This window comes from Sciurus carolinensis, chromosome 17 (genome assembly GCF_902686445.1).
Source record: "Sciurus carolinensis chromosome 17, mSciCar1.2, whole genome shotgun sequence".
Lineage (NCBI taxonomy): Eukaryota > Metazoa > Chordata > Mammalia > Rodentia > Sciuridae > Sciurus > Sciurus carolinensis.
Window position 1 is genome coordinate 32,250,052 of NC_062229.1, and position 25,572 is coordinate 32,275,623.

Here is a 25,572-nt window from a genome sequence, read left to right on the forward strand (position 1 = left end):
ATAACATTTTAGATGTTGCACCTGGGCTGCTATTCTATCCAGAACCACATTCTCCAATAGAACTTGTGGTAGTGATGCAGATAGTCTAGAGCTGCACTGTCAGGTATGGTAACCAGTAGCCACTCATTGCCATGGAGCACTTGAGATGTGGCTAGAGTGACTGGGGAGCTGAAGGTTTAATTATATTTTGGTTGAAATTTAAATTTCAATATCTACATGTGTCTAGTGGCCACCATGTTGGACAGAGTGTTCCAGATAATAATACAAGAATAGTTATAGTAGCCAAATCAAATAGTAATAGTCAAAGCTAAATCACACTGCTTTTAGCTTTAAGTAACAAAACCCAAAATAAGCAATAAGAATATTTGTTCATTTTGGGACATCCTGTTGTTTGGTAAACTCAGCGCTCCCTGTCAACCTCTTCTTCCCTGGCTGCCTACCATTATAGATCCAGATAGTTATTTCTGACTAGTGGTTATTTCTGACAGGTGGGATCTACTTGGGGACTTTGGGAAAGTTTCCTCTTTTATGGAAGAGTTGAGTGATGTGGGGGAGAGGGATGTGGCTCTTCCCTTTACCCTCTTCTTGCCTTGAAGGATATACCTAGAGTTTTGGCAGCTTTCTTCAACCCTCAGCAGACAAGCATTGAGGTCCCAAAGCCAGTGTGTTTATGATGGTGTCACAGAAAGATGCAGAACTACTTTTACCCCTGACTTCTGATTATGTGAGAAAATTACTGCTCCTGGTTTAAACCTTGGTCACATATTCTGTTTCTGGGAACCAGACACATCCTGACTGATGGATTCACCTAAAGAGAAGTAAATCCAGAGATGGGCAGGCTTCAGTATTCTCTCAAATCAGTGGCTTCCATCAGTTTTCCTGTGATTCCCTGGGCTCTATCCTCTTTCTTTGAGTGTTGGCTTTATCCTTAGGCCAGAAGCAAATTGAACCTGAAGTTAGGGTCACACAGCTACATATCGCAATGTCTAGATTCACAGCTTCACCTCCATATTAGACAGTGCCCCAAGTAATAATGATCCTTTTCTGGAAGCTTATTCAGAAGAATGATAAAACATTTCCCCAGAGTACTTCAACAAACATTTCTTTATTTTAAGGGCCAAAATTGTGCCCCATACCCAGTACTGAACCAGTCCCTGGCAGGGAGATAGGATTTGCTCATCAAACCCTTAGAATCTAGGGGTAGAGTTAGCTTTCCTTAAAACTAAGGGGCTTTTGGAAGGGACAGAGGTAAATAACTGAAACAAAATTGGGGTTCAGTTAAATAGGGGCAGTTACTTTAAAGGGACCACGAATGGTCCCCATAGCCAAATGGATAGAGTATCAGAGCTTCCTAAGTTAACAAATATCATTAAGGGTCAACTTTCATGTTTCTACCATAAACGAGTAACCTGTTTTCATTACAGAATCATTTCCTGGCACCAGGCTATTTTTAGAATCTAATGAAATCTCCTTAGCCACTTATTGGCAATTGATGCCTTAGAAAATTTATTTCCTGAGCTTATTTGTGTGCTGTATAGCTGAATGATAACTGTAAGGTGTCTAGGTCAGAGTCCATTCTTCTCCCAGCTGTTAGCGATATTACTAAGCTGAGAAACTGGGTCTCATTGTTATCTAGTGGTCTTACGTATTGTTACCTAATGGTTACTTATTAAAAACAACACAGTTCTCTGTGGTTGAGTCAGATCTTTATAAAAGAGGACATTCTTATGGCCCATGAACTTGAAAAAAGGCACACAACATTATTAGTCATCAGGAAAATGCTAATTAAAACCACAGTGAGATACCACAATGGCGAAAATTAAAAATACTGATAATAGCTAGCATTGAAAATGTTGGCAGTTTATACTCTCAGCAAACTGCTATTGGGAGTATAAATCAGTTCAACCACTTAGAAAACTGGTGGTATCTACTAAAACTAAATAGTACATCTCCTTTGCACCTCACTGATTCTCCTCCCGGGAATGTGCCCCCCCCCCCACCAAATGCAGACATTATTCCCTGAAAGGCATGTATAAGAATATTTATACTTCATTCATAATTATCTCAAATTCATCAACAAGTGGAAAAGTCAATGCTCATCAACAGAATGGATAAATTGTGATATATTCATACAACAAAACACTACTCTGCAGTAGGAGAATTGGATTGCTACCTGCATGAGTCATACACAGATAATGTTCAAGGAAAGAAACCAACTAATGAGGGCACTGTGTGATTATGAGGTTCAAGGACAGGCAAAGCTGACCTGTGGTTGAGAAGTCAGAATACTGGTGGAGGTGGGGTTATACTAGAAATGGGCAAGAGGACCTGGAAATGTTCAAATACAAATTTTGGTGGGAGTTATATGAATATAAAAATTAAATGAGTCAGACATTTAAGACTACTGCATGTTACACACATTACTGTGTTTTACCTTAACAAAAATGTTTTCAGAAAAAAGAGGGCCTTTTTAAGATAATGGGATATGACAGATCCCTACTGTATGTCTTTTCATTACTAATGTATGGTAATTGTTGGTATATGTTCTCTGACAATTTGTAACTGCACATGTTATTTGTTGCATAATATGGTTATTCTTATGGTCACATAAATTATACTGTGAGTCCCATCTGTTTGTGATGTTTGCTAAGAGATGAGTTTTAATTGCTATACTATCAATAGGGTCAGACCTTCTTGTGGTTTTGTAAATAATTTGTATCTTGGCTGCGGGTATGCGTGTAAATAAGTACTACCAGAGATGGGGGAAGCTTTGGTATCCTGCCATCTTTTGGGGATCTTGGTGTAGCATAGTGTGCATAGGTAAAGTAAATAAATTTCCTGTTAAACGTGGAGTAGAAATATAAGTCTAGAAAATATTCTTTTATATCAATGAATTAATGTTTCTGTTTCTGGATTTCTGATTAATTTCTTTTTTACTTAATTTTTTTAAAACTGTGGTAAAAAACATGAAATTTATCATTACCATTTTTTAACAGTAATGTCTTTATTCAGTTTTTTTAACAAAATAATTTTAAAAACTGAAAGCCCCCATATGTAAACAAGAAATTAAAAAAAGTTAGATGGCATTATTATGTACATTCAAGAACCAAAACTTCTGGGTCAACGTTCCATAATCCAGTAAATTGTTTTGACTTGTCTCTTCAGGGAAATTGTGAATGTGTACTTAGTAAACTTAAAATGGTTGATGAATTCTAAACTTAGATGACTTAGCATTCTGTTCCTTACAAGTCAGTAGTGTTAAGTACATTTTCACTGTTGTCCACTTGATCTCTAGAAATTTTTCATTTGCAACACTATGAAACTCTGTATCCATTAGACATAACTCCACATTTCTCCTTCACCCCACTCCAGTCAACCATTCTGCTTTCTGACTGTATGAGTTTTATTTCTGTAGACAACTCAGAGAAGTGGAATCATATACTATTTTTCCTTCTGTGTCTTGCTCTTTGGGCCTTTCTTTTTGGGTTTTTCTTTTTTTTGTGTTATTTGGGATTGAATCCAGGGGCATTTTATCATTGAGCTATATCCTTAGCCCTTCTTATTGTATTATCTTTTAAAATTTTGAGACAGGGTCTGTCTAAGATGCTAAGAGTGGTCTTGTGCCTGTTATTTTCCTGCCTCAGCCTCCTGAAGTCTTTGGGATTACTGGTATTAAATGTTTTACCCCATTAGGGTCAATGACATAGAATGGTTCTTCACAGCAGGGTAGACTATGTGTGTGTAAAAGAAAATTCAGTAGTATTACATTTATATTTGAGAATCAAAGTCCCCATTTGTATAAGGCACAGTAAAGTTTGACTAAAAGGCTTGAAGTTGTTTTCTCCTGCCCCCTACTCTCACTCCTATGAAGTCCATCAGCAAATCTTCCTCTCTCTTTCTCCTGAATTCATCCTTTATTGGACCATTCTTCTCCATTTTGCCTTTGGCCGGGATGTTCAGAAATATCCCTTAGGTTTTATTAATCCCCAGCTTCAAATCTTTTACTGCCTAGTGCTGTAGCCACTAGCCAAATGTGGCTCTGTATGTTAAAGTTAATTAAAATTAAGTAAAATTTAAAATGCATTCTTCAGTCATTTTAACCATACACGTAATAGCTGCATGCAGGTAGCGTGTTGGATAGTGCAGAACAGAACATTTGCATTGTCACAGAAAGTTGCAGTGGACATTGTTGCTTTCTCAGTTGCATTTAAGATGAACTCCAAGTCCCTCTGAAGTCCTTCAAGATCCTAGGTCTTCTGTCTGTTGCAGCCTCCTTCAGCTTCACTTCTGCACCCTCCTCACCTGTCTTGAACTGTGAAACTCAGTGCCTTTGCATATACTGTTGTTCTCTCCTAGACACTACCCTTTATTGGGATATCTGCTCCTTTTGAATTTTGGCTTTAAAAGTCAATTCCAAGAGAGGCAATCTTGAATGTTTTGAAGATTTCTTTTAGTTGTAGATGGACCCAATACTTTTATTTATTTTAATGTGGTACTGAGGATCAAACCCAGTGCCTCACATGTGCTAGGCAAGTGCTCTATCACTGAACCACAACCCTAGCCCCTGACAGTCTTGAATTTTGACCCCTATAATCTGAGCTGTATTCCTGTTACATGATTTCTTATACCCTTGACTTTTTCTTTGTAAGAAGAAAAAACTAGTATTCTTGTAGTTATTTATTTAATGTTTTTTCCTCCTAACAGACAACAAACTTCTGGTGGGGATAGTAGCTATCCTTTTACCCTCAGACTTCTGATACTCAGCACAGTGCCTAGCATAGGATTGGGGCATTCTGAAAGTTGCAGATTCTATTGGGAAGCACATATGTTAGGTGAGTGTTTGAGATTTCACCAGAAGAGGCATGTAGTCAAGAGACCTTGCATGGGATGGAGACATTTATGGTGCTTTCTTTTTACTGGAAGTATGACTTGTAGGATGCAAATTGTAGAAGGACAGTTCAGAACTGGACTAGTTAACTGGTTTTAGAATCACCATCTTGTCTTTTTTTTTTTTTTACCATCTTGTCTTTGATGTACATGTAGTCAGGTGTGGATGAGGCTGTGTCTATTAAGAGGAACCATTTAAAGTTCATGGACAAAGGGGATCAGCTAGACTGGGACAGCCGTGGGTTTTTGGAGGCCACTTAACTGGGTTTTGGTGGTTGGGCAGGCAGTGAGACCGCTGAGGCCAGTGGCAAGGTGAAGAGGACTTCTTATTCCATTTAGCACCTGAGTAGGAAAGACTTTGGAATAGCCCTTTACTTATCCAGAGGCCTCTGAAAGATTTTGAATGAATTTCTTAAGAAAATCCCTACTCTTCTCCCAAATTTGCATCCCTTCCTTGTATGTGGGGAAAAGATAGCAAAGAAAATAGATTTGAGTCCTCAAAATGAGTTCTGAGTTTGGATTCTTAATTTGAACTGTCTCTGGCCCCCTTCCTGGGGAAGAGGAAAGACTCAGTTTTAAGAGGAGTTTTCTTCGAATTCAGTGGGAATTGTCTCTCCCCCAGCATTCCAGAACTGATAATGGATCATTGACTGCTTTGGAGTCTTTTGAAAGGATTTTAATTTTAAAAAAAGAAGGGCACCAAAAAAAGTAAATAAATTTGTTGACATAGAGGGGAGCTCTGCTTAAGAACTCCCTTAGTTTTTACATGGGTTCCTTGGCTGGATTTAGGAACTCAATTAATGTAAGAACTAACTATCGTGTGAAGAGAAGAAAAGTTTTATCAGTTTTACATGTACATAGGAGTGAAGTTCAAAGAAATGACCAAAGCATGATGCTTTTATATTTTTCAGACAAAGAATAATAAATCTGTGAAGGAATGACATTACAAATGGATATCTGGACTAGGGCAGTAAACTCAAAGGAAGTTACCAGGAGATATATGTGGGAGGAAGATGAAGAAGCTAGTGAAGGATAAAGGTTAAAGTTTGTTTATTCAGGTTCATTGTAACCCCACTTACCAGCCTGTGGTGATCAAGGCTCTTTTCCAGCCTTGGTATGTGAAGGACATCCCTCCTGAAAGAATCTTCATGACTTGCCGCATGTAGCGAAGGCCAGGTCAAAGGCCTTTCTGCAATTACAGATCCTCAAATGACTGCAACCTGAAATAACCAACATACCAATTTGGCATATTTTGAGATGGTACATGGTTTAACTCCTTCATTGTCAAGAATTCAAGTGGTATCTGGAAAAATATGAAGGCAAATCATTCCTTTGCCCATCTCAGTTCCCCAGGAACTCCACCACTTACAATCTTTACTCTATTCCTATAGGTCAGTTATAGAAGTTCATGTGTACATACACAGCATATATGCACGATAATAAAAACCACAACTTTTTTGAATCTGTGTTTCAAACTTGCTTATTTTAAATCTACTAAGTATATTTGCATTTTTCTTGCTTTTGCTTCCTCAACATAGTGAGGCAACCTGTGACACCTTCCAACAACAGGACTTTGAACTTTCAGTCACTTGGTGACACTGACTGAAAGTCAACACTGCAGGTGTGAAACTGTCGTTATGTATTATGTAGCTTTTGCATCATTAATCAAATTGAAAGTGCAGGGCAGTAACTGCTTGGTACCAACCCTAAATATCACATACTGCAGTAATTTTATTGGTGCTACCATTTTAGTTTCTTCCTGGCTCATCAGAGTGTGGTTTAGTTCTTCAAGTCAGGCTGCCTAAATTCCAGAACTACCACTTTCCCATGTGAGTGTGCCAAGTAGCTTAACTTTTTTTTGCCTTAGTTTCCCTATATATAAAACAGGAATGTAAACATGCCTACTTCATGGGGTTTCTTGTAAGAATGAAAGACACAGTAATGTAAAGCACACAGTAGGTGCTTAGTATAGTAGGTGCTTTAGTCTCTAAAGGAGTATGAAAAAAATTTTGAAGTGAACAGCTTTTATTGTATTTGCAAATACAGTAGAAGCATACCCTTAAAGAATCTCCCCCCCCCTCTTATTTTTTAATTTAATTTAATTTTTTTTTTTTGGTATGGGGGATTCAGCTTGGGCACTCAACCACTGAGCCCACATCCCCAGCCCTATTTTGTATATTATTTAGAGGCAGTTGCTTAGGGTCTTGCTGTTGCTAAGGCTGCTTTTGCTGCTGGGATTACAGGCATATACCACCATGCCCAGCAAGAGTCTCATTTTAATAACATTTGCAGTCTGATTATTAAGGTGATACATTGCACAGCAATTGGAAACTCTGAAACAGAAGAGAATTAAAACCCTGCCTAATTACAATGGTATGGCTATTAACATATTGGGCATATTTCAATACATTAAATATATTCCAAATATATTTAAATTTAAATTTGACATCACATACCTTTCTATGTAGTTTGTATTTTCATTTACTAACTTATTTTTATCATTAGATGTCCTTTTACAACATGATTTTTTAAATAAATACTTGACTTTCTATTGCATGGGTATTCTGTAACTGATTTAAATCTATTAGGTACCATGGAACAGTTTTTTACCAAGGTGAACATCAGTGAGGCTAAATCTATTTATGACATAGTATATTTCTCCTGCAAGCAGTGAGTCATCATTTGGGATCATTCTTTTCATTATTTTCCAATGTTACCTTGTTTAATTTTCTATTTCTTTACTCAGTAGTGAGGATGATCCTGTTTATCCACTATCCATGTATTTGGCAATTACTTTGTATTCCTCTGTGAATTTTCTCTTTAGGACTCATATATCTTGGTCAGAATATTGGTCTTTTCTTGCAATGGAAAAGGTATTGACCCTTCGTCAGTTGTTACAGTGATTTTCTTGTTCTTGTTTTCTAATCATGGTCAATTTAAAGAATATTTATTGGACAAAATGGCTGACAGTATTAGAAAGAGAAACATCTCTGTACCCTAGCAAATCACTTTTTTCATATTTCTCATGTTTTCCTCAGTCATCTCTGTGTAAACGTGAGTCATATAATTTAGATATTATTGGATTGAAAGTGTAGGTAGAATTTTGTATTCTGACTTGTTCAGGAGTCTGTATGCCTCATTCTGAAAAAGCTCTGCCTAAGGAATGCAGCACAATTCAAAAACCCATTTCCAATGAGCTTATATGTGCTTAAATCAAGCCACAATGTATATCTGCTTGGTCTTGCTCCTTCTACCAATACTCTGCTGAACTTTGAAATGATAAAGACAATATTAAAAAATAAATAAATAAAAAGGCTGAGATGTGGTTCAGTGGCTAAGGGCCCCTAGATTCAATCTCTGGTACCAAAAAAAAGAAAGAATTGTGTGTTTCTTTCTTCTAATTTATAGATTCTCCATCTTTCTATTATTCTTTCCATCTAAGTGTCAAAGAAATACATTGTTGTCCCCTAGTTTTTGCAGTCAGTAGCTTACTGGTCAAATATCAAATGCAAATTTTAGTTGGCAAAGTAGCAGCATTGGGAGATGGGGCCTTTAAGAGGAATTTATATGTCTTTCTCACTAGACTGGGTAAATTCTCATAGGAGTGAGTTCTTACTTTCTCAGGATTGGATTAGCTACTCTGGCTGCTCCCCGTTTCTCTTCCACACACACACACTTGCTCTTCTGCTTTCTGCCTGGAGTTGAAGCTGCATGAGGATATCATTGGAAGCTGACAAGATGCTGACACCATGCTCCTGGGCTTCCAGAACTGTGGGCCAAAATAAACCTCTTTTCATTATAAATTAATATAAATTAATACTTATTCTGTTCAAGTAACAGAAAATGAAGTGAGACAGTAGGGAAAAGTAGTAGTTATTTCATAGGTGATGATCTGGCTTGGTGTGGATTTTTAAATGTCATTTTCTAGATGTTGCTGAAACTTGGAAGTATGTTGTTGAAAGCTCAGTCCTTGTCCCCAATGCTAATCCAATAATGAGGACATGGTTTTGAGAAAAAAGAAAAAGAAGGGTGATTGCTTTGCTAGCAAAGGAGAAACACAGGGACTCCTATCCCAAAGGCTGGAATTCTACCCATCAGCAGGAACACAGGTGGCTTCTATAGAGGTGATTCAAAGGCGGCATTCTACATGTTCTCTGTTAGAGTTGTAATTAACTTGTTAATTTGAGAGATAGTCATTTCTGAGATCTTCTGGTATCATACCCAAAGTGTGAATTACTTTGTTCCTATGGTAGGTGAATAGCCAAAGAGATAAATCTGCAGTAGGATGAGGAAGAAAGGTAATCCTGTTTCCCCTGAAATTAGAGATGGGGAGAGATTAGGGAGGGGCAGGGAGAGAGGAAAAGAAAGAAGCATGTCCATTTTAAAAATAAATTGCAGTGGCAGAGCAGCAAGGGCTACATTCAAAGCATAAAGTCAATCACTGTTACAAGTATAGTAACTTTTTCTTCTACCTAGAGATCTTGCTAAATTTGCTTATCAATTCAAAAAACTAAATAAAGACAATAAGGAATATTATCTGTCCAAGAATTGAGTTGGTCAAGACACCCTCTAGATTTTATAACCTCGTAGGTATATGCTCTGTATGAATACCTGAATTGTCCTCCTATTTAAGACTCTCCCTACTGCTTTGCCTTTTCCACTGTGATCCTGAGAAGGGAAACTCCTAGGGGACATCTCTTCTCTTCTGACCTCCTCCTTTTCCATGTCTCCTTGAAAGCTGCTTCTGGAGGCTCTCTTAGGCACCCTCCTTTCCTGCCTTTTTTCAGCCTCTGCTGAGTCCCTGCATGTGGTCAGGGCTGCCAAGTACTTCTCTCCAGTCCCTTGGCCACACCCAAGAAAATCAATAATGTACCTCCTTTCTGGGTCGGGCATTCAAAGTGTTACACCACAGACATTTAAGTACATTTATGTCCTGGTCACAGAGCCACAAAAATGAATAAGTCAGGAATCATGACCCAAAAGAGGCAGGTACCCTTGGGGACATGGACAAATAAGCTAGCAATGGCAACTTCAGGTTCAAACACTTAAATGCTTTTTTTTAAAGTGTTTTAGGAAGGGAGTGGAGCAGGAGAATGGGCATTCAAAACTGCACCTGCATTTCCCATTCCACTAAGAGGGCAGAAAGACTGTCAATGGAGTCTTGCTTATTCACAGAAGCTTGGAATTGTTCAGATCTGGGGTCACAACTGGGAAATGCCATTATTAGATTCTTAGGCAAGTGACTTGAGCCTGTTTGGGCCTCAGTTTCCTCATCTGAACAGTGGGGATAGTGCCTCCTTATGGGCTTTGGTGATGGGAGACAAGAGAGTAATCATGGTACCAGTTGTAGGAGTAGTGCTTACTACCTGCCAGTTTCATGTTGTCCCATGCATGGAAACAGCCTCCAGCAGAGATCATTAACACCTAATAAATTGAATGTTCTGGCTGCCCCCAAGGTCAGAAAAGAACTAAGGAAAAGGTCTTCTCAGACACCCTGTTGGTCCCCTGTTGGTTAGAGGTGTTGCCAGGGTGTGGTCTCTGAAGGTGGGTGGGGCCAGAATGAACCAACTCCTTCTCTAGACTCTTGGCAATACAAAGGTGAACGTCAACTTGCCCCACACGGGCAGCAAGCCTTTCCTCGTCCCCTACAGGATGGACCCAGCAGCTTATGCTGAGCTATTGAAAGAATCTGGCAACCAGGTTCTTAAGAATGGGAACTTCTCTTTGGCCATCAGAAAGTACGATGAAGCCATCCAGATTCTCCTGCAGTTATACCAATGGGGGTAAGTATTTGCATTTTATACCCACTTTAAAAAAATAAATAAATGAGTACGCTGTTGTTTATGTTTTCTTCTCATTTCTTACCACACCATCTTGTTTCTGTTTCCTTTCTCCCTCACTTCCTATGCATTGTCAACACAGAAGTTGAATGAGAATGTTAGTGGAATAAGGGAAACAGAAACCGAAACACAGAGGGCTGTTAATAAACATAACAAAAGCTTCTACTTCTGTCTGGTTAAGGGATTACAGTTTCTGTGAAGTCCTGAACCCTCTTTCTTTCAACTTGATTTTCTTGTCCTTTACCCCTTTGTGTGTTTATGTAGGTTATAGCCATCAGTATAATCCAAATTAGAATTTAAAACTGAGAAAGATTTAAAATATGTAATTTTTAACTGATTAAAAATACCAAGATCCATTGTTAGGTTTTTATGAAAAGTAACTGTATTTTTCAAAACAAAGTTTTGTAAGAAGAGTGGCAAAAAAAAAAAAAAAAAAAAAAGAGTGGCACAGTTTTGCAAATTTCCTCAGCATTTGCCTTAGTAGAAGATTGCTTCTGTCACCTGCTTCTGCATTCAGTCTGTTGTGATATCACATTATGTAGCCTCTGGAAAATTCTGTGTATTCTTGTGAGAGACTGAGTGTGAAAAAGGCACTTGGTGTTTTAGTATTATTGTCCTATTAGTTTCCTGTTGCTGCTGTAACAAATTACCATAAACTTAGTGGCTTAAAACAATACAGATTTATTCTTTTGTATTTCTGGAGGTCAGAAGTATGAAATGAACTTTATGAGACTAAAATCAAGTATTATCAGGGCTGCTGCTTTGTGGAACTCTGAGAGGAGAATCCATTTTCTTGCCTTTTTTATCTTTCAGTGACTGCCTGTATTCCTTGATTTTTGTCCCCTTCCATCATCAAAGCTCATTGTTCCAATCTTTGTGCCCATCACCACAATGCCTTCTTTCCTATAGTAGTGTCTCACCTTGTCTCCCCCTCCTAAAAGTCCTTGTGATTGTATCATAATCCAGGATTATCCTCCCTCTCAAGATCCATAAATTAATCACAACTGCAAAGTCCTTTTTGCTGTAAAAGGTTACATTTGGGAGCCATTATTTGGCATACTATAACGGTGGAAATATTTTGACCTTGTAAACCATCTGAAATGGTCTTGGAACCCTCAGAGGTTTCCAGATTTTTTTTTTTTTTTTTTTTTTTTTGGTGGTCGGGGAATGGCTGTAATAGAGGGAACAGAAGTTGGCATCTGAGGTGTACACACAGTATAAATTGTTCTGAGAATTAAATTATTAAAACAGCTCTCGCCTCCCATCTCTATCATCCCTGGTGTCTGAACTCTAAATGAACTTGAGTTGAATGTGATTGACTTATACCTGTAGTTTCTCTTGTTCTGTCTTAACCTGGTATAGATCAGGACTGTGTCAGACTGTGCCTAGAGTTTCTTATTCAGTATAAAACATTCAAATTTTCTAGTGAGGTAGTGTAGCAGAGTGGTTTTGATGGCAGACTGACTCCACACTGCTTGTGGTCGTATCTCAGCTTGTCCACTACCTGTGTGTGACCGTTAATTGGGACTTCTGTCTGGGCCTTCACATCTTGTCTTTCATGGAACCTTCATGACACTGTCCCCTTGCCCACTTCCTGCTGCCCACTTTCCTTCTACTATTGGCAAACATAGGGATTAAGGTGTATTTGATTTTCTGAGGGAGTTCTCTCAGGAGAATGGGACTGAGGGAAGCAAGCTGAGGTGGGAGAAAGCTCTAAACAGGGATGGTACATGAACCGGAGATAGAGTCTGCCTGATTCCACTGGAAGTTCCAGGCCATGAATTGTATCACAGAGCTGGTTCCACTTTGAGACAAGAGGGCTAACCTTTTTATTGCTGTATCAATCATTATAGGCTATCTAACCTCTCAGGGTTGTCATAGGGAATGGGCTGCCATAACAAAACACTGTAGACTGGGTAGCTTAAACAAAAGGAATTTATTTCTCATAGTTCTGTAGACTGGACATTCAAGATCAAGGTGCTAGATGATTTGGTTCCCTATGAAGGCTCTATTGTTGGCTTATAGATGGCTACCTTCTTCCTGTGTCCTCACATGGCAGAGAGAGAAGAAAGCAAGTATGCTAGGGGCACTAGTCCTGTTATGAGGGCCTCACCCTTACTACCTCATCTAAATATAATTACCTCCAAAAGGCAGTATCTCTAACACTGTCAGAGTAGGGGTTAGGGCTTTAATATATGAATTGTGGGGGGCATAAATCAGTCCATATCATGCTATAACTTCCTGGGAAGAGGGCAGCTCTCATTAGTCTGAGGGTAAATCTCTGGAGAAGGGTGCGTTGAGAGCCCCTAGATGTAGCCAACAGTTGCTGCAGCTGGAAAAGACACTATGGTGTCACTTATACTTGTGTTCATGGGTCTCATGATAACACCTGCTTTTCCAGTTTTATCCCTTCATCTGAAAGGACTAATAGGCAGCGAAAGAAGCCAGATACACAGAAAATCAAGGGTGGGGACAATAATAGAGGTGATTTTTACTTCATTTTTGTTTTTAACTACATTACCTAACTTTTCTACAGTGATTCGTGTTATTTTTACGATTAAAATATCAAAATACAAAAGTCATAAGTCTTGCTTTTCTCCTTTGTGTGTCTTATATTTTAGTGGCACCCGGGCTTCTCTTGACACTGATATATTTTGTATCTTACTTCTTCCAACCTGGTTTCAGTTCTAACCTTGCTACTGTATTACCCATGGACCCAGGCAAGAGTGGGTCCCTGCCCTTCCCTGCTTTAGAGGGCTCCCCTTTGGCCATCCTTTAGCTGTGTCCCTCCCTACAGGCAGGAGTCTGTGGGGCTGGGGCTTCACTCACCCAGAGCCCTTGCCTCCCTTTTGTCTACACTGTGGGTACCAGGACCCTGGAGTTCCCAGCCCATAGACCCTGCTCCCAGAGCCTGCAGGAGTCTCTTATCTGCAGCCTATTTTGAGAGTTGGCCATCGATATGGAGTGGTCACGTGTTCTGCAAGGTCCTTCCTGTGATTCGCTCTTCTTTCATTCAGCACCAGCATCCTTGTGGAGTGGTTCATACCATCTCTGGATTCTGTAAAGACCCAGGGGAACTCCCATCCGTAGGATCAGTGACCATTTTTATAACATCTTCTCCAGCAATCTCTGAAAAATAAAAAGATTTGTGGAGATCAATGGGGGATGGAACCAAGGTGTTGAGAACACTTGCAGAGAATTTGGGAGTGAGGAAGGACAAATTTATACATTGTAAATGCTCTAGGTTTTCTAGTGGGGTGCTACAGAGGCCAGATCTGATGGGCATAATTGAGACATTTCCTGCTGGAACCCTCTTCCTGATGCCAGGGTGGCCTTCAAGGAATGTTTTCTGTATTTGTTTTACTGACCACCATTTTGTTCTTTCTCACAGGGTTCCCCCGAGGGACTTGGCTGTGCTGCTGTGCAACAAATCCAATGCATTTTACAGCCTTGGAAAATGGAATGAGGCCTTTCTTGCTGCCAAGGAATGTCTCCAGTGGGATCCAACCTATGTGAAGGTATGGGGTGGTGGCAACTTTGGGTGGTGGCTGCTGCCCTTTTCTTCTTAACCTGCCTCTTTCCCTCCTGTTTTTTTTTTAAGCATAGAAAGCAAGTTTTATTTAAAGGATAGAACAGAAATATCCTTCTCCAAAGAGAAGGGACCCTGGAGCTGGGTTTCCGAGGAAATGGGGGTATCCTGCCCCTTTTGTATGTTTTAGATTTCCTTTGTTCTCCTGCTCTCTCCTCCCTCCTTTTTTTTTTTTAAATTTTTTTTAATGGACATGCTAGGGATGCTTCTCCTTCAATGTTCTCTGTACTTCAGACAGAGGCCCATAAGGAAGGTAAGTATTGTCTGGAAAAGAATAAAACCATTGTTATCTAGTCACTTGCTTTTTGGGGACAGTGAAGCTTGGCCTCCTGGTAGCTGGAGGGTAGTGAGATTCTGGAGGGGCTCATATTGTTCTGAAATAGTTATATCATAATCTGTTCATGTTCTTTGTTGTAAGTTTTATTATAGCCAAGCTTTCTTTCAGATGCAAGCTGGGTAGATGACATGATGCCAGTTCTTCAGAAAGAATTTCTTATTGTAGAAATTCAGCCCCTTGGGGGGGGAATCATGGAAGTTTGAGAGGTCACAGAAGATGCTTTAAGGTCATTTTTGGTTAAAATGCCCTAAGTGTCCACTTTTTTTTGTTATTGTTGCAATACTGGGGATTGAACTCAGAACCTTGTGCAAGCTAGGCAAGCACCCTACCACTAAGCTACACCCCAGTCCTAGTGCCCACGCATCAAGGTAGGTTCATAGGTAAACAGATTCTTCAAGGTAAAAAAAGGAGCAGAGGACACCATCCCAGCCCTTCAGTAATTCACTTGCAAGCTGGTGAGAGGAATAGGGTGCAAGTAAAATAAGAGACTTTAAATCAGATAGCAATTATGGAGCTATCTGAAGCAAATGGCAATTAAGTGTCAAATTAGTGGTCTAGACAATTTTCAGAGAGCCTCCACAATCAAGTGGAAAAGCCTAGGCCTTTCTATCTCATGCTCTGCTGTGTTCTGGTTTCAGCAGTTTGGCTGAATTACACTTCTCTCAGCCTGAATTTCTTCCACTGTAACCTGAGATAATGCTTATGTCTTAGAGTTGCTTCAAGGCTTAAGGAGACAGTAACTGATGGATATGGAAAATGACAAACCCCAAAATAGTGTGGCCTGGGGAGAGGGAGTGAAGAAGAACATAATACATTGATAACATTGATCCTTCCCCAATACATTCTTTCCCAATGACAGGACAGGCCTTGGGGAGGACATATCCATCAAGTCTGGAATGACAGTCTCTGGGAAGAGGCCAAAGCATTGATCCTTCCCAATACAAATCCTTTCCCAGATACTGACCACTGACCCAGACCCTCCACCTGGCCCAGTGAAGACAAATCCCAGATACTGACTGCTGACCCCAGACCCTCCATCTGACCCAGTAAAGATAAATCCCAGATACTGACCAATGACCCCAGATCCTCCATCTGTCTCAGTGAAAACATTCCAGATACTGAATGCTGACCTCAGACCCTCCATTTAGACCTTCTCTGTCAATAATTAAGTTACTTCTCAGTGTAACCTATATAAGCACAGACTCCCCCTTTGGCCACTGGCTCCTTTTCCACCAGGAAAGTGGGTCCATCAGAGGCATGATTCCATTGCCGAAAAAAGACTATGCTGATTTATGAAGTTTGCACCTGGCTCGGTCCTTTTGTGTTAACAGTAACTAAAGTTGTTAGCACTCAGTAAGTAGGAGTTATTTTTATATCCTTAGTGGCATTTGTGTATGATTGCTGGAAACAGACTGCAACGAAAAGGGGTGGAGAGGCTGGACATAGTGATTACTCCCACCCTGAGAGAGAAGTGTAGATATTTTACATTATAAGTAGGCACTGACCCCTAAACCTCCCTTTGGAGGATGAATTCCTTTTTTTTTTGGCAGTGCTGGAGTTCATACCTATGGCCTGGTGCATGCCTCGCAAGCACTCTGTACCAGTGAGCCACACCCCCAGCCTGGAGGGTGGATATTTTAGAAGTTACTAATTTTAAAAATGGAGTGCATTCCTGAGAAACTCTTCCCAAAGGCATTTCAGGATTGTCCCATCTTCTAAGCAGGACAGGGTAGGGAGTAGTTGGTGTTTGTCTGTATCCCAGAAGTTGTGGCTGTGGCCCAAGGGGCAAGGGGTGCTGAATGATGTTCTGAGCTTCTTTGAGTAGCCAAACCTACAATCCTGACAGTACTGCCACCAGGGCCACTCCTCCATTCTTACACATGGATCCTGTGTGTCTCTCTCTGCTCCCCACTTCCATTATTCTCCTTAGAAGAGGAAAAACTTTTCTCCTCTACCATTTTTATGCAGTGGTTGGGCCCCTATAACTAGACTGATAAGAGACAGTTTACCAGGAAAAAAGTATGCCAATTTTATTTTTGATGCTGATTTTTATGTGACAGAAGGACCTTTCTAGAAAAGAAATGAAATAGTCCCAAAGAACAGAATAGGCCTGAAAATTTATTTGTAATTTTTAACAAAGTGATAAATTGTGGAGATGTGAAAAGACAAAGGGAAAGGACTTCTAGGACTGTGACCTGTGGGACAGTAAATATATGAGGAAACAAAAGGAAGGTAAGGGCAGTCTTAGCAAGTTTTGTGCAGGTCCATCTTGGAACCAACTTTCCGTCTTTTTCATGAACTTGAAACTTTTCTGGAAAAACATTTCTTAGGAGTTTTTGCATTTAGTCAGTTACACTCTGGGAAGGCTTCTTCTTTTAATCCGTTGAATCTTAAATTCTTTCAGTTTAGAATAATCTGTATGCCAAGGTGGCATATTCAAATCCCCTTCACCTCTCTCCAAAATAAAAAATGAAATTTAAATCTTAGGAGGCAAAGAAATGAGAGAATCTGTACCAGCTTGCCTGGTTGGGGCATAAACCACAAATACATTTTCTTCTTTATTTCTGATTGTTAACCTGAGGTCTTTGAACTTTTTTTTGGTACCAGAGATTTAACCCAGGGGTGTTCACTACTGAGGTACATCCCTAGCCCATTTTTATTTTACTTAGAGACAGGTCTGCACTAAGTTGCTGAGACTGGCTTTGAACTTGAATCCTCTTGCCTTAGCTCCCAAGTTGCTGGGATTACAGGCACGTGCCACCATGCCTGGCTAAACTTTCAAATGAAGATTAAAACAAATCAGTAATAATCAGAGATTTGGTATTAATTGAAATTTTTATGTACTTTCCTTTTTATGAACCCAGTTGTGAACACTTTGTGTTATCTTTGAAAGTCATTGTGTTAGATTCCTAATACTAATTTGAATGATCAGATTGGTGAAGGTAGTATCATTTTTCCTTATTTATAGTCCTTCAATTTGTATGTAGGCAAAACTAGACAATTTTTCTTTATTAATCTTTATAGAAATCAAAATTTTTTGGCCTCATATATATTGCCTGTAATACAGAGTTCAGTAAACCTCAGTGCTTGTCATTACATTTTTTTTTCTTACATACCCCATAGGAATTGTGTTTATTTTGATTGAAAGGAGCAGGAAACAATTTCTGTGTTTACATGAAAATCTCATTTTTTTCCTGAATACCAGTCATGGGAATTTTTTCATTCCTCTGTCTGGCCCAGACTGTGATTAGAAGTATGAATAATAAGCTCCACATATAATTGGAACCAAGCCTGCTTCCTTCTCTCTGTGTCACATGTTAGATGCTGAGTAAGTTAAAGATTTGAACATGATTTTGTATTTTTTTGGCAGTTACGACATGATAGGGAGAATATGGCACAGAATATAATGTGGAAACCCCGTAGCCTGTGCTTGTTAGAAACCTGTGCCTGCATGGAAATGAGGCTTCTGGAGTTGATTCCCCATGTCACCAATCTTGCCTTTCCTTTCAGCAGTAGGTTAGAGGAGATGGGGACATTACAGTTTTGCTTTTTTTTTTTTTTTCCTGCTCCAGGGGTACTACCGAGCTGGTTATTCCTTGCTGCGATTGCTCCAGCCTTATGAAGCAGCCCGCATGTTTTTCGAGGGTCTGAGACTCCTGCAGAGTGGCCAAGACCAAACACAGGTTGCTGATTTCCTTGTTGGGGTCTTCACCACTATGAGCAGTAAGTCTAACTGGGTGGAATTAACTTTTTAAAAAATTACTGTTATTTTATTTGAATGCCTTGTGGGGAGATAGTTCCATGTTGTTTCTTTGGGGTTAAAGTATATAGTTTGAAAGAAACTGGTTTGCATATTAGAAAGCATTCTTGAAGCTTTGGTGGCTCTGGCTTTGTAAAAACAAGGAAGTCCTATTGTACAAATGACTTTAAGCTTTTGAAGTTTTTTTTCAGACCCTATAAGTTTTCTGTATTGCTATTTATAGAGATTTCTTTCTGTGTGTGTGTATGTGTGTGTGCATGCACGCGGGCGTGCGTGTGTGTGTGTGAGAGAGAGAGAGAGAGAGAGAGAGAGAGAGAGAGAGAGAGACTTCCTTGTTTTTATAAAGACATGAGTCAACAAAGCTTCCTGTGTGTATCACTTGTCTTATGTGATTTTTGTGTGTATTTCTCTAATCTGTTGAGAAAATACTCTTGTTTGCCATGAAAATAACCTGGAAGGGCTGATGGATGGTTCTGGGAAAGCTGATAATGGATGCTCTGCATCACACTGTGATGCTCCCTGTCTGGTACAGCAGCCATTTCAGCAGAGGTCCTACCCACTCGGTCTAGGAGGGACTTTTATGGGAACCTTCCGCGTCTCTGCATTAGATCACTCTGGTGACCTGGCCTGTGAGATGATTTTGTCAGTGGTGCAGTTTAGGCAAAACCAGAAGCCTATCAAGCATAATGTGACTTACACTGTCAAGTTCTGCCAATGTCCAGGTCTTTGTTTTCAAGTATTGTGTTTGATCAAACTTAAATTGCACTGATTTAAGATGTGCCATTAATTTATGGTTTGCCAGTGAGAGAAAGCATCAATTGTAAGACATGTGCCTTTCATAGTATTAGAATGTGAAAAAAGTACATAGTAGAAATACTGAGAAATGGTCTTTGACTTTCAGAAGTGGGGAAATCATTGCTAACAGTTGACTCAACTGTTATCAATTCAACTGTTCCCAGTGTTATTGGGGGAAAGCCACTTCTGTGGTCTGTTAGTGGAGTCCTGTGAATTTTGATTAGGTTGGCTCAGAGAGGGGGTTAGCACAGTTGCCGTGGGAAGGGTTAGAGGCAGGCATAACCATGTTCCTCAGACAGAGAAATTGAGGTCTCCAGACAGGTGTGGGTGAGCCACAGCTCTATAGTCAGCGTTTTGCTCACAGTGGCCAAAGCTCGCCTTTTTTGTAAAAAAAAAAATTTAAATGTTTTATTAGTGAATTATAGTTACACATAATAATGGGTTCATTTTTGACATTCATACATACATGAAATATAATTTGCTCCATTTTAATCCCCAGTACTTCCACTTTACCTCCTGTCCTCTCTTTCCCTCTTCCCTATCTTCTACTCCACTGGTCTTCCATTTATTTATTATTTTTTAATTGGTGCTTTATAGACAGAAATAAAGGTGGAATTCATATATGTACATAGCATAGCTTGGTCAATTCATTCCATAGTTCCTCTCCTTGTTCCCACCCCTAACCCCTTCATCTACTCTACTGATAGCCCTTCTATCTTCATGGGATCCACCCCCTTTTATTTTTTCTTCTTTAACTCTAGCTTCTGCATAGGAGAAAGCATTTGACCCTTGACTTCTGAGTCTGACTTATTTCACTTAGTATAATGTTCTCCAGTTCTTTTCATTTACCAGCAAATGCCATAATTTTATTCTTATTTGTGCAATGATGACCTCTTTTTCCTCTTAATCTAATAGCTTAGCCCATTCTCTGAACTTCCTCACTGTCTTTTCTTCATCTTTTACAAGCCATTGTCCTGTCAGAAGCCAGGCTAGAGTTATGGGAATTCAGAAAACTGCTTCTTGGTGACTGTACCTTAAGATAGCCCTAGTGTTTCTGTTATGCCCCCACCCTGAGTGGGGGCAATTAACAGGACTTCTTAGGGCAATAAATACATCTGACACTTTTCTACCAAAGTACTTCTTTTTGGAGGGTATGGCCCAATTTCTAAATTTTGAAAAATAAATTTATGGATATTTTGTATCTTTTCATACATTGTATGTCTGTTTTAATGTTTACTTATGCCTTGAAGTTAATAACCCCAGAAGAGGTGCCATGTTTTTCTGGCACTTGGCCTGTCCCTTTGGTCATTGTTATCCTAGAGTTTAAGAGGGGTGATGCAGAGGATCATGAGATAGGTTGATGGGCCACTAGGTTAGAAGTTGTATTGACCAGAAGAGTTGGTAGATCTCAGTTCCAGTCTTGATTTTTATCATGAACCAACTGCATGATATGCCATGAAACCTATCTTCAGTGATCATAGTTTCAATCTGTTGGGTAACAATAATATTTATCACATTTTTCTTAAGGGACGTGAGTTTTGTAACTTCCCTTAAGCTTCCATTTCTTCCTCTGTAAGTGCAGAAAATAGACACTGCTTTACTGGTTTATTTGAGAATTAAATATAAGCACTTATCATTGGGCTCTGCAAATAGAAAGGCTAAGTGAATGTTAGCCCACATTATGCCTCCTGACTCTTAGGAGATTGATTTTATGGGTAAACTTAAAATGATTGCCACTTCAGTCAATTATAAAGGACTTTATACTTTGAAATGCCCTTCTTTCTAAGATCTTTAATTTACCATTTATCTCTGTGTGGTCCATGTTAACATTTCTTTTTTTTAAATATTATTTTAAGTTGTTGATGGATCTTTATCTTTATTTAAATATTATTTTAAGTTGTTGATGGATCTTTATTTTATTTTTTTTAATATTAAGTTGTTGATGGAAACATTTCTAAACTATGGAACTTTTTTTCAGGTGACTCCATAGTTTTGCAGAGTTTCTTGCCCTGCTTTGATCATATTTTCACTACTGGGTTTTCAACAGAAGTATGGCAATCTGTAATAGAAAAGTTGGCAAAGAAAGGATTATGGCATGTAAGTACAAGGAGATGGCTATCTTATTGGGAAAGTATAATTTTGATGAAATTATTTCTTCCTTTTGACACTGAGGAATTGTGAAGTGTTATTTATTTATGTTGATGCCAAAATACCTTTTAAACTGAAATGGTGTTAAAGATAGAAAGTTATTGAGATATCCTAATCAACCAATTTCTGTTATTTTTTTTTAAGATAGTAAAAATACTTAGTCTTTGGCAATCTGGCCCCTTGATCTGTATCTTCAGTGTTATCAAAGAAATGTAAAATTCAAATGCTAATGGTAGGGTGAGATGAGGACAGTGAATGTTGTACATTCATCTTCATAATTCCTTCTGTCCTGCTTTAGCTATTCTGGGCCCAGATGACCTGTGTGTGCTGCTCAGAGGGTTTCTGAATAATTTTAAGGGTTTGCAAAAAACAGGAAATAGCAACTAAATGAGAGTGTACTTAGGTATCCTTGAATCCTAATCCTCCATTTACTGTTTTGGTTTGATTACTTCTCCTTTGAGCCTCATTTCTTCATTTGTAAGTTGCAACATACAAACTTGTTCTTTAGTGCTGGTGATATAGCTCATCACGTAGAGTACCTGACTCGCATGTTGGAGGCCCGGGTTCGAGTCCCCAGCACCATGGGATTGTGGAAATAACAAACTTGTTCTTTAAAGTATTTTTTTTGAGAATTAAAAAATAATGTACCAGAGTGCCTAATAATAACATTCGCTAATGTTTATTGAAGTCTTCTTATTTGCCAGGCACTGAGCTAAGAAGTTTTATGATACCTGATATATGCTATGTGCCCAGTGAATAGTAGTTTTCATTGATGACGGGTTTCAAGCGCTCATGAGTATGGGGTGGCCAAGATTGGGAAATTGGTTAGAAAGTGGCTGCTAGGTTTTCTAAAGTTGGGCATTCCAGAAAAGTTACCAGAATCAAGGGAAGACTGTTCAGGACTCTAGGTCCAGGCAGGTTGAATGACTTTAGAATAGAGAATTCAGTTTTTGGCAAGGTCATGAATTCTAATGGAAATCTAATGAAAACTATGGGACTCTCTTTGCAGTCACAGATAATTATACATATAGTTTCAGGGATTCATGGGAAACCCCCTTAAGTCTAGCCTTGGTCTCCCTGAAGCTTACTCCCATATTTAAAGTTCTTAGGAGGGCAGGCAGTTTGGATAAGGAAAACAGACTATACTCTTGGGGAACTAGAAATCAGAAATCTCGGACACTGTTATGACATTTGGGATCTTTTCTCTTTGGATAAGAAGGCTGGACTAAGAGATCTATCATAAGGATCTTTCCAAAACAACATGTATCCCATTTGTATACAATAATAAAAAAAAAATAAGGATCTTTCCAGCTTTATTTTTTAAAAAATTCTGAAATTCTGTGATTCTACTACTAAGGTCGATCTCTGAGTAGGAGGCCTTAGTCCTCATTAGCAGAAATGCAGATCAATTTATATACACCTAGGAAGGAGCTCTGCTCCCCTCTTCCTGGTGTGAGGTGGACATGAATAGAATTCCATGGCCTATGGGATAAAGGCAGCTTCTGATAGATTTTTACTCCATGCAAACAATAAGCCTCAGGAATCCAACCCAAGTGGTAGTTTGTGTTAGTCAGTTTTTTGTCATTGTGACCAAAATACACGACAAGAACAACTTAGGGTTGGGGAACAACCAACCCTAAGTTGGTTGACCAGCTCCATTGCTCTGGGCCCAAGATGAGGTAGACATTGTGGAGTGAGTGGTATGGTGGAAGAAGGCTGCTCAGCTCAAGGCAGCCAGGAAGGAGAGAGGGACAGCAAGGTGTCAGAGGCATAATATAAACCCCAAAGTCATGCTCACAGAGACCTACTTTCTCCAGTTACCTTCCAGTACAATAGTTCATTCAAATTATTAATCCATCAAATGGATTAATCCACCGATTAGTTTGCAATTCTTATAATCTGATCATTTCATCTCCAAACATGCCTGCGTCATCTCACACATGAGCTTTTGGAGGACATCTCATATTCAAACCATAACGCAGATCTGACATTTTGGCTGCAGTTAGGCCTGGTAATTCTCAATTACTGGAGACTGAGGAATCTTGTAAAAACCGGACTAGCAATCAGGACTATCAGAACCCTGGATGTATCATCTCAGGTTGAGTGTGGGCAGTGTGCTTGTTTAAGCGACACCACACTCAAAGAAGCTAGAAAAAGACGAGGCCATTGTATCAATTTCTGAAGTCCTAAGTCTTCTAACTAGGGCATATATGAGGGAGGTTTGGGTTGAGATGGGTCATACCAGAGCCTGGAATTATTCATCCTATTGGTATACCTGGATGATCTCAGTAGGAGCCTTTCTGAGTATGCGATTTTACATAAGATCATGATTTAACAACTGACCTTCTGGGGAAAGAGAGAGAGAGAGAGAGAAACCTGATTTGTAGTATTTGCCAGTTTCCATAGTGTAAATACTCTCATCACAGCCAAGATGGGAAGAGATGTGCACAATCAGCTCACTAGCTGATGGGAGCTGGTTCTAGCATACCACACAATAGAGTCTAATGGGCCTCAAGTACTTGGGGCTTATGAAACACTGGTGTGTTAAAGAGTTGATAAGGATGTGATATTTCTGAAGGATTCAAGAGTTCTGGTCATACTTTAAGAACTTTGCAGGGAATTACTTTTTTACCCTGTTGCCACTATACTGTCTGCAATGCTGTGTGACAGCTGCTCCTGCCCTCAGCAGGCATTGAGGAAATATGGAGAGAACTTAGCCCTCAGCAAGAACAGGAAGTTGACTGGATTGAGAGACTGATTCTCATGACTCAGGCTGAAAAACTTGGTAGGTAGCTTAAAAAAAAAAAAAAGGACAAAGCTAGAGCATTTTTTTTTCTTTTGTTTGTTTGTTTAAGGCTTAAAATAATCTTTATGCTCTGATAACCTATGTGAAGAACATTATTATTCTGACCTTTTCTTTTTTCCCCCCTCCTATCAGTCATTTCTACTGTTGTCAGCAAAAAAAGACCGACTACCAGGAAATATTCATGTTCCTGAGTTGTCACTGAAAAGTCTCTTTGAGGTAAGGTGACTTGAAACTCATGGTTTCAAATCAGGCCACTTCAGCCGTGTATTTGAGACTTCCCCTTTAGCTGCCTTATCACAGATTTGTTACTTATAATAATCTTAAGCTTGGAAGACATCAAATCCAGGTTTTACTGATTCCAAATTTTATAGGTACAGGAATGTGAAGTTTCATATTTTGTGTTTGTCAGCTTTTTGTTGCTGTGAAAAAAACACCTGAGATAAACAACTTAAAAGGAGGAGAGATTTATTTTGGTTCATGGTTGACTGGATCCATTGCTTTTGGACCTGTGGTGAAGTTGAACATCATTGTGCGGAGGGCAAGGTAGAACAAAGCTGCTCACCTCCTCATGGTGACTGGGAAGCAGAGAAGAGGACATGACCCCAGTTCCACTATTTCCTTCAGGGTCATGCCCCTAATGACCTACTTCCTCCCACTAGACTCTACCTCCTGAAATTTCTACCACAACTCTGTAGCGCCACCATCTGGGGACCACGCCTTTAGCACATGAGCCTTTGTGGGACATTCCAGACCCAAACCATAATAATACAGTTGTAGTAATTTCCATGATTCTTATGATTCTTTCTTTGTGTGTGTGTGTTTTCCAGAAGTATGTCTTCATTGGACTTTATGAGAAAATGGAACAGGTGCCCAAATTAGTCCAGTGGCTTATCTCCATTGGTGCAAGTATTGAGACGATAGGACCGTACCCTCTTCATGCACTCATGCGACTCTGTATCCAAGCAAGTGAGTGTTCTCCTAGTTACACCCTCCAAGCTGTCCTCCAGCTCTTAGACCTTGGTCTCTGCTAAGCTCAAGTGAAACTAGAATTTAACTACTTGAATGGAGACTATCCAAATGATTTTGAATTTTCAAATGAATGAAAGGAGAAGTTCAACAGTATCATTTTATTTCTCCTGGGACCTAGTTGCTACAAGAGGTCCAAATTGAAAGGATTCCATGATCCTGGACAGATTCTGGCAATAGGGTGAAGCCTTGGGACCTAAGGAAAGAACTTGGAACAGACAGCCACTTCTGGGCAGCACTCCGGGAGAGCTGTAGTTTTCCCTGCTGGCAAAGGCAGCTTTGGTGGTCCTCTCCCCACCACATTCATTTTCTCTATAGCCCAGAGGGCCTATTGCCGTTGTCTGGAACTTTGGAGATCCTCAGGGAAAAATGGGTTATTACTGA

The 25,572-nt window shown here is 39.5% G+C and overlaps 1 protein-coding gene across 2 annotated transcripts in view; it reads left to right on the forward strand.

The window, feature by feature from the left end:
• Trank1 (tetratricopeptide repeat and ankyrin repeat containing 1) overlaps positions 1-25,572 on the forward strand; it is a 96,426-nt gene that overhangs the window by 12,852 nt on the left and 58,002 nt on the right. Inside the window, exons 2-7 of one of the 2 annotated variants that reach the window (XM_047531907.1) lie at positions 10,539-10,670; positions 14,119-14,245; positions 18,226-18,376; positions 21,187-21,305; positions 24,295-24,378; positions 24,990-25,128. In XM_047531907.1, coding sequence (XP_047387863.1) covers positions 10,539-10,670; positions 14,119-14,245; positions 18,226-18,376; positions 21,187-21,305; positions 24,295-24,378; positions 24,990-25,128 — 752 coding nt within the window. The remainder of the gene's footprint in view (positions 1-10,538; positions 10,671-14,118; positions 14,246-18,225; positions 18,377-21,186; positions 21,306-24,294; positions 24,379-24,989; positions 25,129-25,572) is intronic. The other variant, XM_047531908.1, reaches the window with a different exon arrangement.